General features: G+C 41.0%; 1 protein-coding gene across 4 annotated transcripts in view; it reads left to right on the forward strand.

The window, feature by feature from the left end:
- The window catches only part of clstn1 (calsyntenin 1), an 83,529-nt gene that overhangs the window by 38,589 nt on the left and 32,227 nt on the right, over positions 1-12,713 (forward strand). For 2 of the 4 annotated variants that reach the window (XM_041207494.1, XM_041207496.1), the window contains exons 3-4: positions 2,622-2,651; positions 7,787-7,982. In XM_041207494.1, the coding sequence (XP_041063428.1) occupies positions 2,622-2,651; positions 7,787-7,982 (226 nt within the window). The remainder of the gene's footprint in view (positions 1-2,621; positions 2,652-7,786; positions 7,983-12,713) is intronic. The other 2 variants (XM_041207495.1, XM_041207497.1) reach the window with 1 other exon arrangement.

Below are 12,713 nucleotides of genomic sequence, written 5' to 3' on the forward strand. Positions count from 1 at the left end.
AACAGCTACAAAAAAATCATAGCTGCTTAACCCCACTTCACAGCTTAGCCTGACACTGTATGCCATGGTTGAAATTCTATTTCAATGTATTTTATTTGGGTAACATACTCAGCCAGATGTTTTTAATAAAATGTATTTAGTCTGCTGCTGAACACCTCCTCAGGTCAAAGACATCTCTAGCAAAGTGCCCAGGCACCATGTAACATTGGGCACAAGTGCAGTTGTTTTCCTTTTTTCTTCCCACTCTAGTGTGCAATGTATGCAAACTCCGTTTCATTGAATTTGCAACAGTTTCCCTCTGTGACTTGCAGTTGCATGCTAGCACTTAGCACTGGTGATTAGGGAGGCTTCGGGGAAGTACAGAATTTACAAAACAAGAATGCTCTGCAGTTTTTAAACTTTATCTCAATTTTGGAAAATCAAACATTTCAGTTACTGATTAGCACCCTTCATATTCACTGTCTGACAATCCATAACTTTGGTTTGATCTTGTCAGCTGTTCAAAAGCTTTGCTTGTAATGCGGCCACCAATTCTACTTTTATATAAAACACTTAGGCTAATCTATCACCATGATTGTTCAATTTACTGAATTTATATCAAATAAATTAACAGTTTAGACACATTGCATACCAGATAGACTTAACATCCCAACGGTTGTATAGGATTTCAGTAAATGCTAGGCATTAAGCCTTTTGATCCCCAGGAGCTAATTGAATGGCCCGCTGTCTAATTAATGCAGATAACTGCAGGGTTGCAAATAAATTATGCATGATGATCCACCATGTTTCCTTGCTCAAAACTTGTTGGGGGGAAAAGGGGCTAGGAGAAAAGTTTCTAAAAAAGCATATTTGTGACTCTTAGCTATGCCTTCACTCTGTCTACCAGTTGAAAGTCCTGTTTTTAGTTACCACTCCTTTTTGTACATATGGGTGGCATGAAAAATTACTCAACTCTTCTCAGTCTGCCTGAGAAAGGCAACTCTACTTAATTATATCCAAGACCTTATCAACCAAAACCTTTGGACCCAGACCACTAGTCTCTTGAGATATTCTTCAGCTGCTGTCATGGTTGAATTTTCTTCTAACATCAGTCAGTCTAAGATTCTTTTCCTCATCAGGCCAGGATTTCTTAATCACTTCCAGTCCTCTCTTTTCTTTGGCGCTGATAACGTACCCAAGACAGACTCTTTTACTCATGCATAGATCACGCAGTTGGCATATATAGTCCATTACCACTTCACTCTGCAAAATTTTGCTGTTGCTTTTTGCTGCATTGATGATCCTCAAATTTTGTCAACTGTCTAACCTCCCATTCTAGAGCCCTCTGCCATCCCACTGTCAATATTCTTGGTTCTTGTTATCAATCAGAATTAAAAACAGTCAGACAGGTGGATAGGCGTGTGTGGCTTCAGGCCCTAGTTGCTGATTTGATCTGGGGAAGGGGAAGCACTCCTCCTGGCAGCAAGCAGTGCTCTGTGCATCCTGTCCTTCATATCCCCCTCCAGCTGCAGGGTTTCCTGAGGCATTAAAACTACCTGTTTTTGTTGACCCCCCCCTCCCCATAAAGTGGAACTAAAGTTAGCCATTATTTTAGGCTGTTTTCTATTTTCTTTCCCCCAAAGGCTATAAATGACAACTAAAATTGTTCAAGAGATGTCAAAACTTCATTATTTTACAGCAATCTCCCTTTTTTAATTCTAAGGATGTTGTTGATTTCCATTGAAACAACAATTGATGTATAGTGATAAGGAAGAGTTATTTGGAAATATAAAATTATTTTTTTTACCAATATCTGAAATTTTAGTGTATCTTGAATTATCTTGGACCTTTATAGTATCAGTTGAGAAACAAATTTGGATAATTTTGTGGGAAAGGGGCAAGATTTCAAATGGAAGATGTTGTTCTATTGTTCAACTATAGGCATGTTATTTTTGCAATATCATGCAGCTCTAGTACTACACACAACTGCAAGGTTGAGAAATGTTGGTTATTAAATGTTTGTTGCTACAATATTGAATACGTGTTGGAAAAATTGGAAACTAAAATGTGACTCTAGTAGAAGGATCAGTGTTAATGATATTCAATTATTTCTGTTACCTGACTAAATTTAAATTGAGGCTCCTCTTGCTATCTAATGCAATATATGCACCGGATGAAAAATATATGGCAGTTTGACTGTATATTCTTAATTGTTTAGACAATCTTCTACACAGGGAATTTTACTCAATATTAAAAGTTAATGCAATATGCAGGAACTATTTTCCGAAGCATTACTTAGTTCTGAATCATGTTAGATAATTTGTCACTTTTTTTCATATAAGTTGCCTTTAGAGAACCTGGAACTGCGAAGGTTAGTATGTTTTTAAAAGCTATATTGTCGATATTTTTGTTAAAATGCTTCCAGAAACTGGGAATTCCAGTGATGTTTTGCAAAGATCTTTGAGCTGTTTATATGAAAAACATGTAAATTAATTTTTTAAAAACTATTATGAATCAATCACTAGAGTTTGAATATCAGTTGCTTTGTATTTGCATTGATCCTTTTACTTTGTCCCTGTCATCACTCTTTTGCTTTCTTACCTTGATGACTGACCTCTGTTTATCTTTTCTTCCCCTTATAGAGAGGTATGAGGTGACATTCACCAAAGAAGGTGATACCTGGGTTCTTTCTTTCATTCATCATGAACAATTATATTAACTCACTAACTCTGGTCATAAAATGGGGAATCAGCACTTGGAACAGCAAATCCTGTCATCAGTTTTATTCCCCATTATTATCCAGATTTATCTACAAAAATTACTGGATGTGATGTTTAACTTTAAAGAGTTTGTTAGAAATATCAGTTGTTTGATATCCTTTCCATGTCCCTCAATTCAAGATATTGTATTTAGCCTAAACTCTCCTCTGACTTGAGTGCATAAGCTAAATGACACATCTTTTACTTTGGGTACCTGTCATTGCTGTAGGTTAACCTGGCAACGTGGTACTAATAATCTAGTTGTATTCACATTCTTGAAGTCTAGGTTATTTTATACTAGTATATAATCAGTCACTTCATGCTCACTACCAAAATGTCTGAGTAACCTGTTACAATTAAGTGTTCTATTTCTTATGACCAGTAGTAAATTACTCAGTTTTAAGATGCGAGATATGATATTGTTGCATTCTGTTGAAGGCTTATTCAACATGCTGGCCTCAGTGGACTGATAAAATGCAAGTTTGAACGTATAGTCCCAAGCAGAGTTTGGTTTCTAGGCATTAGTTGGGGAATCATGTTAGTTACCTCAGGAGCACCTTTTATACAAATGTCATCTTGACTTCTTTGTTGGGACATTTGCTTCTGAGTTAGAAAGTTATGGATTGAAGTTATTCTATGGTTTTGAGTACCATTTTTCAAATAAAATGCCCTTACATGAGCCCTTTTGGTGTAGTGCTGCATTGTTGGAGATGCTGTCATCCGGGATGCACATTAAGCAAGATTCTGCTTGCCTGTTAGTAAAAGATTCAATGACACTACTTGATTTTTTTTCTTTCCAGTTTGTATGTAAGTGTCCTGTGTATTCTGAATAACCCTTTAAATGTCTGCCATTGCATCTTCATTCACCTATCCCTTAACCTAATTTGCAAGTTCACTTCAGCCAGCTCTGCTTTCATGCCCACGTAATTGCCCTGATTTAAGTTTAAAATACTAGTCTTGGATCCACTCTTCTCTCCCTCAAACTGAATGTAAAATTCAATCATTAGTAAAATATGCCCACCTTTCAAAGTAATTCATTAGTTTCAAGTGCTTTGGGGTGTAGCACCAATGGTGACCGGAGGGTGCAATTGCAGTGTGATAGATTAACTGGAGTTTATAATGGCAATACATTATATGTGACTTCAAATTTCATCTCTATACCCTGGTCCATTTATCCCTACTGAGTAACCTTGCCCTCCCTAAAGGCTATATTTGGTCTTGGCTTTCCATATGCAGTTCCTTGGGAGGGGAGAAGAGATTTTGGGAGGGGGGGCGTAGAGAGAGATGGGGGGGGGGTGGAGAGAAGAGATGGGGAGGGGGGGGGGGGGGGAGAGAAGAGATGGGGGGGGGGCGGGGGAGAAGAGATGGGGAGGGGTGGGGGGGTGGGGGGGGGGGGGAGAGAGATGGGGGGGGGTGGAGAGAAGAGATGGGGAGGGGTGGGTGGGGGTGGGGGAGAGAAGAGATGGGGGGGGGGCGGGGGAGAAGAGATGGGGGGGTAACGAAAGGTAGTTTGAGTGAGTAGTTGAACCATAAAAAATATCTGACTCTACTACTTACCTGAGACAAGGTGATAGGAGTGCTGCCAATGGCCAACTAAAGCTACTTGTAGGTAAATTTGCGCCAGAGCAGTGGGACTCATTCAAGAAGAAAAAAGGGAGAGCACAGGGCCAACATATTCCAGTAAAGATAAAGGGTGGGGACCAACAAATCCAGGGAACCCTGGAAGTCAAGGGATATACAGAATTGGATAAAGAGAAAAAGGGAGGCTTATGGCAGATACCGAGGGCTCAAAACAGCGGAAGCCCTATAGGAGTATAGAATGTGTGGGGGAAAACATAAAAAGGAAATTAGGAGAGCAAAAAGGTGGCATGAAAAAACATTGGCAGGTAAAATGAAGGAAAATCCAAAGTTATGTTACAAGCACATTAAGACTAAGAGGATAACTAGGGAAAGAGTAGGGCTCATTAAGGACCATAGTGGTAATTTGTGTGTGGAGCTAGACGACGTAGTTAGGGTTCTAAATAAATACTGTGTGTCAGTGTTCACAAGTGAGAGGGATGACGTAGGAGTGGAAATCAGGCAGAAGCACTGTGATATAATTAAAGAAAACTAGCATAGAAAGGGAGGAGGTTCTAAGTGGTCTAGCAACCTTAAAAGTAGATAAATCTCCAGGCCTGGATGAAATGTATCCCAGGCTGTTGAGTGAGGCAAGGAAGGAGATAGTTGGGGCGCTGGCAATAATTTTCAATACTTCACTGGCCACAGGAGAGGTGCCAGAGGACTGGAGGACAGCCAATGTGGTACCATTATTCAAGAAAGGAGGAAGGGATAAATCAGGGAACTACAGGCCAGTCGGTCTAACCTCAGTGGTGGGGAAACTATTGAAAGGAGTTCTGAGGGACAGAATTAATCTACACTTGGAGAGACAGGGATTAATCAAGGACAGTCAGCATGGTTTTGTTAAGGCGAGGTCATGTCTCACCAATTAGATTGAATTTTTCAAAGAGGTGACCAGGCGTGTAGATGAGGCAATGCATTTGACGTAGTCTACTTGGATTTCAGCAAGGCTTTTGATAAGGTCCCACATGGGAGACTGACGATGAAGGTAAGAGCCCATGGGATCCAAGGCAATTTGGCAAATTGGATCCAGAATTGGCTGAGTGGTAGGAAGCAGAGGGTGATGGTCGAGGGGTGTTTTTGTGACTGGATGCCTGTGTTTAGTGGGGTTCCACAGTGATCGGTGTTGGGTCTCTTGTTGTTTGTGGTGTAAATATAAACAATTTAGACTTGAATGTAGGAGGGTTGATCAGTAAGTTCGCGGATGACACGAAAATTGGTGGGGTGATAAATAGTGAGGAGGATAGCCTTGGATTGCAGGAGAATATGGACGAGCTGGTCAGATGGGCTGATCAGCGGCAAATGGAATTTAATCCAGATAAGTGAGAGATGATGCACTTGGGTAGGACAAACGAGGCACAGGAATACACGATGAATGGTAGGACCCTGGGAAGTATCGAGGATCAAAGGGACCTTGGTGTGTATGTCCAGCGGTCCCTTAAAGTAGTGGGACAGGTAGATAAGGTGGTTAAGAAGGCATATGGGATACTTGCCTTTATTAGCTGAGGTATAGAATATAAGAGCAGGGAGGTTATGCTGGAACTGGTGAAGCCACAGCTAGAGTATTGCATGCAGTTCTGGGATCCACGTTATAGGATGGATGTGATTGCACTAGAGAGAGTGCAGAGGAAATTTACCAGGATGTTGCCTGGGCTGGAGAGTTTTAGTTATGAGGAGTGATTGGATAGACTGGGGTTATTTTCCTTGGAGCAGAGGAGATTGAGGGGGGACATGATTGAGGTATATAAAATTGAGGGGCAGAGATAGGGTAGACAGGAAGGAACTTTCCCCTTGGTGGGGGGATCAATAACCAGGGGCATTGATTTAAGGTAAGGGGCAGGAGGTTTAGAGGGAATGCGAGGAAGAATATATTCACCCAGAGGGTGGTGGGAATCTGGAACTCAATGCCTAAAAGGGTGGTAGAAGCAGAAAACTTCATAACATTTAAGAAGTACTTGCGATGCCATGGCATACAAGGCTATGGGCCTAGTGCTGGAAAATGGGATTAGAATAGTTAGGTACTTGTTTGACCGACCCAGACTTGATGGGCCGAAGGGCCTTTTTTACTGCTGTGGGCCTCTGACTCTAAAATGGAACAATCAGATGGTTTCCTGTTTCTGAGAACCCTCGCTGGAAATATTTGAAGACCAGATTGGGCTTGGCTGTGAAGTTTCTTGGCATAAGGTAGCTGGCCATTTGACTTAAGACTGAAATGGCCACTTAGGAGGGTTATAGTAGAATAACCAGCCAGGAGGAACTGCTGTATGCATTTAAAGAATGAATGGATGTTTTTAGAAGAGGATGTGAGAATGGAAAAATGTGAATCAAACTGGTATTTAAAATCTCATGCCAAACGTTGTCATCTTGGGTGTCTAGCAAGAGGCTCTTCCAGCGGGATTTCCAGAAGTCTGGCTATTTTTGTCTATTCAACGTCTTCTGTAGTTTTGACCTTGGAGCCTATGCAATATTGACATCCAGCCTTTGCAGTGTGATCTTTAAAAATTCCCCTTACATTTGTGGAAGACTTTGGTTGGAAAGTTTAATGCATTCTGGATTTCTGGGATAATGTATTATCCTGTTTGTGACTTTATTCTAGTTTCTTAAAGCCCTTTTATAGGAGAACTTGAGCTTTCAAATCAGTTAGCTTAACTAAGCATTCTGAACCCAATGATGGTGCTGGAGGTATTGGCTGTTTCAGGCTCAATAGTTGGCCTTTGCATATTGAAAGGACTGGTGCACTTACTGAAATGAGCACAACATGTGCAAAGTGCTCATTTCTGGAATAAGATATCAAACTGATATTTCTAATGCTGAATTGCCATCCAGTGGTTTGTCTTGGTTTCTTAATTATGGACAGATACATTGCACAGGAAGACTTAATTTCTTTGGAAAGTAATGAATTTTGACAGAATTTGTGAAACTGTGCTGAACCTACATCAAATGCTTGTACATCTCGGACTTAACTTTGCACTTTAACTTTTTGTCTTGGTCAGATTAGGCAACCCAGCTCTGTCCAGTAGCTTGGCATAGAAGATGCCAGCAGCCATGGCTCTGTTACAAGTTATAGCTGTCCTAAGTACTCCTGTGAAATGCCTGTCTTTTTTCTTTCTCTCTGTTTCTCTCTTTTTCTCTCTCTCCCTCTCTTTCTCTCCCCCCTCCCCCCCCTGCTCTCTCTCTCTCTCTCTCTCTCTCTCTCCCCTGCATGAATGGATGCAATGTAAACCAGTGGCTTGGAAGGCAGGTGTATGCTCCTTTACTAAGCCCCAGAACTCACCCAAACAAGGCACAGGCTTTGCTTTCTCCACAGACCCTCACAATAAAAACAATCCCTGGCTGTGAAGTTTGGACTGCTGTTGCACATTAATTTAACCAAAAAAAAGGTTTAATATTATTATTGTCCCAGCTCTAACTTATTGTTTGTTAAACTCTAGGTGAGATTTGTGGATTTAGAATTCATGGGCAGAATGTTCCATTTGAAGCTGTGGTGGTTGATAAAACCACAGGTGAAGGTGTCATACGTTCAAAAGAGAAGATGGACTGTGAGTTGCAGAAAGAGTACACCTTTACCATCCAGGCATATGACTGTGGAGAGGGTCCAGATGGAGGAAATATGAAGAAGTCTCATAAGTAAGTATTAACTGAGGCAGGAAAAAATGGTTTGGAAACTTAGATTTGCTTCGTAATCTTTTGGTTGGCTCAAAGCATGTGGTGAGTCAACGTAAAACCAGAGTTGCTAATTACTGTTAATCAGCAATAGGACTTCAATGGTAATTGTGAATGTCTGCTCACTTTTAAGAAGTTATCTTTTGGCCTTACATACAAAATGGTTCATAGTTGAAACATTTTTTTCTTTGATTTTGGTGCAACTTCCAAGTTTTACAATAGGTTCCCAACTCCTCATTTCTCTTACCCCAACGGCTGCCGAATGGATCAGGCAACTGCTAGAATAACTAATTTGCGCTGCCAAATATCTGCTGCTCTGCCCTCTACTGCAAAATGAACAACAAATGAATTAAAAACAAAAATAAAAATACCTGGAAAAACTCAGCAGGCCTGGCAGCATCTGCAGAGAGGAACACAGTTAACGTTTCGAGTCTGTATGACTCTTCAGCAGAACTAAGTAAAAATAGAAAAGAGGTGAAATATAAGCTGTTTTAAGGGGGGGTGGGTAGAGCTGGATAGAGGGCCAGTGATAGGTGGAGATAGCCAAAAGATGTCATAGACAAAAGGACAAAGAGGTGTTGAAGGTGGTGATATTATCTAAGGAATGTGCTAATTAAGGTCAGAAAGGACAAGCAAGTCACAGATAGATTAAAAGCAAAAAAACTGCGGATGCTGGAAATCCAAAACAAAAATAGAATTACCTGGAAAAACTCAGCAGGTCTGGCAGCATCGGCTGAGAAGAAAAGAATTGACGTTTCCAGTCCTCATGACCCTTCGACAGAACTTGACCCTTCTGTCGAAGGGTCATGAGGACTCGAAACGTCAACTCTTTTCTTCTCCGCCGATGCTGCCAGACCTGCTGAGTTTCTTCAGGTAATTCTGTTTTTGTTAAGGTACAGATAGTCCTAGTGGGGGTGGGGTGGGGTGAAGGGAAGGGATCGAAATAGGCTAAAAGGTAGAGATAAAACAATGGATGGAAAAACATTTAAAAATATTAGAAATAGATGGGAAAAGAAAAATCTATATAAATTATTGGGGAAAAAAAGGGGGGATCGGAAAGGGGGTGTGGATGGAGTTCATGATCTGAAATTGTTGAACTCAATATTCAGTCTGGAAGACTAAAGTGCCTAGTCGGAAGATGAGGTGCTGTTCCTCCAGTTTACGTTGAGCTTCACTGGAACAATACAGTAGGCCAAGGACAGACTTGTGGGCATGAGAGCAAGGTGGAGTGTTGAAATGGCAAGCGACAGTGAGGTCTGGGTCATGCTTGCGGACAGACCGAAGGTGTTCTGCAAAGCGGTCACCCAGTCTGCGTTTAGTCTCTTTAATGTAGAGGAAACTGCATTGGGAGCAGCAGTAGAATGCAGTAGACTAAATTGAGTGAAGTGCAAGTGAAATGCTGCTTCACTTGAAAGGAGTGTATGGGCCCTTGGACGGAGAGGAGAGGGGAAGTAAAGGGGCAGGTGTTGCACCTTCTGCGGTTGCATGGGAAGGTGCCGTGGGAGGGGGTTGAGGTGTAGGGGGTAATGGAGGAGTGGACCAGGGTGTCCCGGAGGAACAAATGAATTAACTTAGAAGGATTGCTCCAATCCACAAGTAACCATTGGCTATCAGTAGAATTAAGATTTCTCTCTGCAGTTTTCAAGCAACATTTTTGAGATACATATATGTGAGAGGACTGTCCTTGAAAGAAAAAATGCTGCAGGATCAGAAGTTCTGTCATTATGCAAATAATCTTGTAAGATGCAAATGGAACTACTGTCTTTACATAAATATAAAAACAAAAAAACTGCGGATGCTGGAAATCCAAAACAAAAACAGAATTACCTGGAAAAACTCAGCAGGTCTGGCAGCATCGGCGGAGAAGAAAAGAGTTGACGTTTCGAGTCCTCATGACCTTTCGACAGAACTTGCGTTCGAGTCCAAGAAAGAGTTGAAATATAAGCTGGTTTAAGGTGTGTGTGTGTGGGGGGCGGAGAGATAGAGAGACAAAGAGGTGGAGGGGGGGTGGGGGTGTGTGGTCATCTTTTGATGATCTGCTTCTATCACTACTTGTTTGTCCCTACAACCACACACCCCCACCCCCCCCTCCACCTCTTTGTCTCTCTATCTCTCCGCCCCCCACACACACACCTTAAACCAGCTTATATTTCAACTCTTTCTTGGACTCGAACGCAAGTTCTGTCGAAGGGTCATGAGGACTCGAAACGTCAACTCTTTTCTTCTCCGCCGATGCTGCCAGACCTGCTGAGTTTTTCCAGGTAATTCTGTTTTTGTACTGTCTTTACATGCCTGTCATGTTTACTTTCTGAAATATTTTCCATAACATATCTGCCAAAGTGAAGTTGCAGATAGCAAAAGTGTGTGTTCCAGTTGAAAGAGGGTGGTGGAAGGTGCAAAATATATATTGTTGAGCTAAATCTGTTCAGATTGTTCTTTATACGTCCATGGTAACTTTTCCATTGCTTTAGGCTCTGAGTGGCTTATTATTCTTGCTACCTGTGAAAGGAGCTCAGTCATCACATCTTTCATCAAATGTGAATGTGGTTCACCCCAGGGTACAGCAAATGACTCCTCCTTTAAGATTGTTTTCAAAAGAAATCGCATTGCAAGTTTAAGCAAGAATATGGATATGAAAGCATTTCATTACATCTGGGGTTTTAATTATTTCCTTTAAACATTTGTGCCTTCTTAAAAAAAGATAGCGCTACGCCCCAACATGTCCTCCTTTCAGCAATAGTTGGACGTCACTAGCTTCTACTGTATCATTCACTGGTGTTATGAGACAGCCTGTTGGTAAAGCTGAGTTATTTAAAAATCCCAGAGGGAAACTTAAAATACAGGTTAAGACAGTTGCTTAAAGTGGTATGTTTGAGATGCAGCTCTAAATTCAGGAAACAGACCATCAATTCTCGAGAGGTTTTTATACTAAACTAAATGGAACATTTTATTAAGTTACAATACATTAAGCACATACACATGGCTATTACAAATTATTACTATCATAACTTTAAAAATTCCCAAATTAATCTCCATTAAGGCAACAGCAACCCATAGACTTTCAGCAGACACATTTTCACCATACAAATTCAAAATGAGGTTCCTTTCAGTTTGGTTCCTGTGGAGACAGTTGTAGGCTTACAGCTGCTTTGATCTTACATTGCACCAGCTCTGCACACACGAAAACTGCTGAAGTTATACCTAGCACAACTCATTGAATGTAAATTCTCATTGTATCACCAGCCTCTTCCAACAATAAAACCCCTTTCATAGCACCAATTTTATTAGTAATATAAACATAATTGCTTGGTGTCTGCTAGCTAGGTGCCAGATTTCACTTACCTTCTTGAATGCTCTATTCAAGAAATGTAAATGCACTCTACCTGTCTTACATCTCAAAACTAGTAATTCTGAAAACGCCAAGACCAGCTGGCTTTAATCCATTTAAGACACACCCACAAACTAATCCTCTATTTTAAAAGAATTATTTTCCAATAATATTATACACATAGCTTCATGACACTGGACAGTCGCCTGAATGAATTCCAGACCCAATTCCCAACTCTTTTTGTTTTAAAAAAAAATTGCGGATAACTAAAACTATGAGTCATGGGGCACGAATTTTGCAATTCTACTTCAATGTTCCATTTGACCAAAAAGCAAAAATGAATGGAAAGGTCCCTCAACTGAGGGAAGAAAATCTCAACTTTCATAAATGCCTGACTAGAAGTGCAAAACATCTTCATTATTTTTCCTCTGCAAATTATTCAGATTTAAATCACTTATTATGAAAATTTAAATTTTAAGGGAAAACTTTACAAATGCAGGCTGATTTTCAATGAACAATGGGAATATCTACCTGATCTAAGCAACAGTTCTTGTACACCAGATTGGTTCTATAGTCCACAGTTGCTGAACAGCATTTCCATTCCTGTTGTGAAAGGTGTTCATCGGTGCTGGACATCTGAGCAGTACTTGCCCAAGTGGCCATTCTTTGTGTTTACACTTTGAAAGTGAACACCATCTGTATTTTCTGGGGGTGTGATAGCCAGTTCATGTCCCCATGTGACACACAGGTGCATTTCCAGTATTTATTGTTGGATAAGTATCAGGAGAAGGCACCCCCCTCTGTCTTATTTTTCCTCTCCCTGTCCCCTAACTTGCACTCATTACCCCAGTACTTGCTGGCTACATTGGCTCCTGGTCCAGCAATAGCCAGCAACAAAATTCTGGTTCATGTGTTCAGATTCCTCCCTGGCCTTGCCCTCCTGATCTCTCTCTTGGTCTTCCAGCTCCATAAGCCTCCTGGATTTTGGCACTCCTCATAGTAAATTAGATACATCAGATAATACTTTGCTCCACTGTTAATGGCTGTGCCTTTGGCTGCATGGACCCTAAGCTTTGGAATTATCTGCCAAAACCTCTTTGCTTCTACCTGTCATCTCCTTTTTAAATTGCCACTTAAAACCTACCACCTTGACAAATGTTCGGTCAGCTGTCATAATATTTCTGTGTGACTTGCAATCAAATTTTATCTTTTGGGAGGGGTGGGGGAACAATGCTCCCTTGAAGCACCATGGATGTTCTACTAAATTAAAGGCAGTATTTCACTGAGCACCTGAAACCAATTGTAGCAACCACACTGCTTCCCTGGTTGTGACTGGCAAGTTCAGCATTCACTCGGGGCTGAATCTG

The sequence above is a fragment of the Carcharodon carcharias genome, chromosome 15 (genome assembly GCF_017639515.1).
Source record: "Carcharodon carcharias isolate sCarCar2 chromosome 15, sCarCar2.pri, whole genome shotgun sequence".
Taxonomy (NCBI): Eukaryota; Metazoa; Chordata; class Chondrichthyes; order Lamniformes; family Lamnidae; genus Carcharodon; species Carcharodon carcharias.